The sequence below is a fragment of the Coffea eugenioides genome, chromosome 4 (genome assembly GCF_003713205.1).
Source record: "Coffea eugenioides isolate CCC68of chromosome 4, Ceug_1.0, whole genome shotgun sequence".
In the NCBI taxonomy this organism is placed as follows: Eukaryota; Viridiplantae; Streptophyta; class Magnoliopsida; order Gentianales; family Rubiaceae; genus Coffea; species Coffea eugenioides.
The window spans coordinates 1,084,247-1,089,216 of record NC_040038.1 but is presented as its reverse complement, the minus strand read 5'-3'; the positions used below and the strand labels follow the sequence as shown (position 1 = coordinate 1,089,216).

General features: G+C 41.0%; 1 protein-coding gene across 1 annotated transcript; it reads right to left on the bottom strand.

Annotated features, from left to right (window-relative positions):
* Nucleotides 1–901: 901 nt before the first annotated feature.
* Nucleotides 902–4,970, bottom strand: LOC113767882 (probable GTP diphosphokinase RSH2, chloroplastic). The gene is made up of 6 exons (XM_027312085.1): nucleotides 3,798–4,970; nucleotides 3,516–3,701; nucleotides 2,341–2,801; nucleotides 2,065–2,223; nucleotides 1,634–1,985; nucleotides 902–1,350 (listed from the first exon to the last, which is right to left on the bottom strand). The coding sequence occupies exons 1-6, from the start codon at nucleotides 4,542–4,544 to the stop codon at nucleotides 1,042–1,044; spliced, it is 2,214 nt and encodes a 737-aa protein (XP_027167886.1). The 5' UTR covers nucleotides 4,545–4,970; the 3' UTR covers nucleotides 902–1,041.

The following is a 4,970-nucleotide window of genomic DNA, read 5'->3' as shown; positions in this document are numbered from 1 at the left end:
CTGGATTTTTTGTAAAAAAAATACTGTAGCGATTTAATATTTGTAAGGTAAAAAAATATATGTGAGGTAAAAAGGTGAATGGAAAATGTGTTTATGCAAAACGTAACAATTTTTTTTTTTTTTGAAAAATTGCTGTCCAAACAATTTCCAGAATTTGTGTTCTTAATCATCGGCACTGCTTTGGGCTGATTGGTTGACTCTGCTTTAGTTTTGACAAGCTCTATATTTGACTAGAAATGATGATTTCTATGGTGGTTTTCAAGTTTAAAAGAGTCCCTGGCAAAATGAAAAAGTTCCATGGGAAATTCAAGCCAGGATACAAGTGGAAACCAATATGTGAGAAGGCGCTCACGGCCACGGTCGTACCAATTTTGGTCTCGAGCAGCGACAAGAGCTGCCTCACACCTCGAAGTTGCTACATCCATGTTCCATTGCAAACGGGTGGCTGCCTAACTTCAACCACCGCAGCTGCCTTCCCTTGGGATGGAAAACCCAGCTGTGGTAATTTCACAGCTCCATTTCAAGTAACTTCAACCACCGCATGGCTATGGTAATTTCACAGTTCCATATCAAGCAACTTCAACCATCACAACGCTGGCCGCATGCGAGACTTATCAGGAGATAACAAATTACCGGCTAGTGCTGATTTTCCTTTTAATCCATGTGCTGCAAAAAATTTTCCTATGGCCACCCTGAGCCCAAACAGAACCAGAGAATTCTTACAGGATAAATAATCTTTACCTTGTTTGTCTACATACATGATACATGTGAATGTTTGCAAAAGTCGCATCATCTTCTTATTAGTTTTGGTTATTGGTTAACAAGTTTGGCATTTGGTTTAACAAGTCGTGTCGACTAACAAAACTGGAAGGCACCATGATTAGCAACTAATGCTGGTATCTAAAAGACAAGGCAGCACGTTCCATCAAATTCAGTTAGCCATTTATCTGAAGCGGTTCTGTACAAATGTTATGGTTCATATACAAGAATGAGCAATTTGTCCATGGTACCCTATTACTACGGGCAAAGTACCAGAACGGGTCAGCTTCTCAAGCCAATCATTGAACTACCAGAAGACACCGTACTTGATACGGGGAGCCCCCTGTCGTACATGCGCTGAATCTCCTCTCTGTACTCCATCAATGATTTATCTGGTATTGCTGGAGTTAATTCCACAACGTCTCCCATTTTTAGCTTGCACATGGGGTCACTGATAGTTGCATGGTTCAACCGGGGCCTAAGCTCCTCCTTCAGAGGAAATCCACAGTGCGTCCATCTAGAGCTCCCCCAACCTGTTCTCTCAAGCATGTCCTTGATGGTCGAGTTCGCTGAAAACTCCTGTACCGACATCTGTAACACCCAAAACCAGATTAGTCATGACATTTGTACCATCACAGGAGTAGGACTAAAATTTCAAAACCAAAGTTTCCTAAGTGAAACACCTAAACAGCAACCAAAGAGGGGGCCAAAGGATGAAAGATACGAATAAATTCTAGGAAAAGCTAAATCACCCAAAAATGCCACTAAAACACCAGAAATTAGCCACCTAAATCCTTTGCTTCTAAATTAATTCTTTTGCAATCATTGACAACTAAATTAGATATACAAACTACTGAAAGCATCAACAATGAACCTTATCATTCTCAATCATAATCACAAAAACAGGTCCATCTGGGCCACAATAAGGTCTGCAAGAGTAAGGGCAATCTTCTGAATGAGAAGGAAATTTGCAAGGTGGCTTCAAAGAATCAGCGTAACCAATGGAGGAGCAGTCCTTGCTCATTGTCTCACACTGCCAAGCAACAACCCAGCGTGCCCACTCAACCATCTGAAGAACAAAGGAAGAGAGTTTACAATCTCCTTCCTTGTATCTCCAGTGAGCAGCAAACCCGTACTCAGCCTGCAAGTGCATTTCCTTTGTTCTAATCTGAACTTCCAGAGGAACCATTCCCTCACCAATAACTACAGTGTGCAGGGATTGATACCTACAAATCATAATCCAGGTTAGCACATGCACCATGAAAAAACTTAAAAAAGTGACATCTCATCACCAAATCAAATTACCCATTAAACTTCGGGTGGGCTATGTAGTCCTTGAACCTTCCAGGTACTTCATGCCATAGTTGGTGAACAATATCCAAAGCTTTATAACACTCATCTTTATCCTCCACAATTAACCTTAAACCATGAATGTCATGAATTTCATCCATATTTAGCTTTTTCCTGGACATAGTTATATCATCACCATGTATTAAATGATATGAACAACAATATGCCAAAACATTGAATATAAGGGGAATACGTGTGTGTGCGAGATAGAAAGACAGAGAGAGAGCATACTTTAGCATTTTGGAATAGATGCTATACAAGCTTTTATGCCTCCCGGATAGATCATGAAAAGAAATGGCTCCCTCCTTAAGAGCTTGCTCCAATTTCTCCACATTGGAGGCTATCATTGCCTCGTCAAAGGTCTTCAAAAGTCTAGAGGACAATTCTTTGTGGTGATCTGGATATAAGTACTTAAAACAAAGGTTCTCTAGCTGCTCTTTCCATGTAGAGATTCCTAAACGGTTCGCCAGAGGAACAAATATTTCCAAGGTTTCCTTAGCAAATCTCTGCTGCTTAACTAAAGGTAACACATTCAACGTCATCATATTATGCAACCGATCAGCCAATTTAATGAGAACAGCCCTAGCATCTGCCATTGCAAGGAACATTGTATGCAATCGATCAGCCTCAACAGTTTTACAAGCAGTATTGTTCTCACGTGCGAGCTTGCTCAATTGGCTCAGTTTAGACACCTATAAGAGACCAAAGCTAGATGAGTGCGCAAGCCAAAAATATCTAATATAAAGTCAATATCTAGCATCATTCTGCATAATTCCCAAGACAACAAAGAAACAGACACCGACTACCTTATGAAACTATTAATTTTGCCTCATACATGATAAACTTAAATTTCTAGAACTACAAAATTCCTGCATTAACTTGAGTTGATCAGCATGTAGTTAGCGTTTAAGAAAGCTCCTTCCATTTTTCTTATTCACCTCAAAACATTTTCTTTGACTGCTAATAGATGGTGACACTCATTTCATAACCAATGACAACAGAACCTAAGGACTGTGGCTACCTGGAAATTCATAGAGGTTGAAGTGGAATTCAACAACAACCCTGGGTCCATAAATCTATTCAAAGCGTCCCAAGCAAAGAAACCTTCCAAGAGAAGTTGTCATTTTGTAAACATTACCAGTAGAATGGTAAAGAAACATGCACTACTCATTGGGAAAGCAAAATTTGAGGGAACCAAAAGAATAGGCCCCGTTTGGATTGCATTTTTTTGGATTTTCTGTAGAAAAATTACTATAGCGATTTGATATATGTGAGGTAAAAAGGTGATACGGAAATGTGTTCATGAAAACGAAATATTTTTTCTGAGGAAAATCGCAATCCAAGAGGTGTAGCGATTTGATAAGCATTTCAATAGCAAGAAGTCCATAAAAAAGAAAAGTTCATACCCCTTCAACTAAATCTGCCACCCCAGCACCAAATGTCTGGAAAATATACTCATACGTGACAAAAGCATCATCAAGTGTGTCATGCAGCAACCCTGCAGCAACAACTGTGGAATTAGCACCAATCATTGCCAGCAAAACCGCCGTTTCCACACAATGCTGTAAATAAGGATCTCCACTTGCCCGCACCTGCAAAATCAGAGACACAGTTTCTCAATCCAGTGATTCCATAAAGAAAGCATTTTTTCGACTACCGAATCTAGTATTCACATGTAATGTATATACCTGTCCTCTATGAGCTTTCTCAGCTTCATAAAAAGCGTTTACGACGAAATCGTCATAAAATATCTTATGCCTGTACTGTGCGTTCAAAAGCATATCTTTAGCACGAGGATCTACACTAGATTCTGTGAAATTATCCTCCATATTAAATGTCAGCTCATCTACCAAACCAGATGATGTAGAACCAACGCTGTCATGAAGTTGAAAAGACGGCGAATCATAATCGACGCAGGACCCTAAAGCATGCCGGACAAACCGATGAAACAAACCCCCACTACCGGATCGAATGGAGCTCATATTATCCCCCATTCTCATGGGAGGACTCCTTGACGTCGAAGCGGACCCAATTCCACTGCCACTACTACAGCAAGAGACGGGACCCTGAAGCACGGACACAGGGCTCTGATAACACTGATCTCGCTTCATGGACGAGCTCAACGACGAGTACCGAAATGAACCGCAGCTCAACTCTTCACCCCCTCTATCATGCCACAAGGAGGACGACAATTCGTCCGCAGTAGTCGAATAAGTCGCGTGTTTTACCGCCGGTTGAGACGATAGCAGCAGGGAAAGTCCTCCGACGATCGGCTTCTGCGACGGCGACGGAGACGCCGTGGACGACGGCGGCGGAGATGATCGACTGTTCAAATCAAACTCATAGGAGGCATGCGAGTTGATCTGGCAAGGATGTGGCGTCGAGCAGACACTGCTGGGTGGACTTGCGTACAGAGCAATTGTCGGAACAGGCATAATTGAAGCTTAATTTCAAATCTCCTAATACTAACCCTAGAATTTATTTACTGTAATTTTTTCAGCTTCTTATTTATTTAAATAAATAAAAGAATCGTCAAATCTACAAACGACTAATGCAATTAAAAAAAGAAAAGAAGATAGAAAAAGAGCCTAATAAATGTAATTGGAGAGATTGTGAGTCGATTATACAGTATTTACAAGCAATTTTATAGAGATCTGTTGATTGAAGGGCGGGCTGGAATGGAACAAAACAAGAGTCAAGATAGCGAAGTTTGGAAGTTTCAAAGAGGAATTCGGAACCCTAATTTCGTTTGGCGAAGAAAGAAAGTCGGAGACGTTTTTGGGTTGGTGGGGGGTGGGGCGTGATTCCTCTCGCTTCTCGACTCTCGCGTAGTTTCTGTTTCTCTTCTTCTTCTTCTCCTT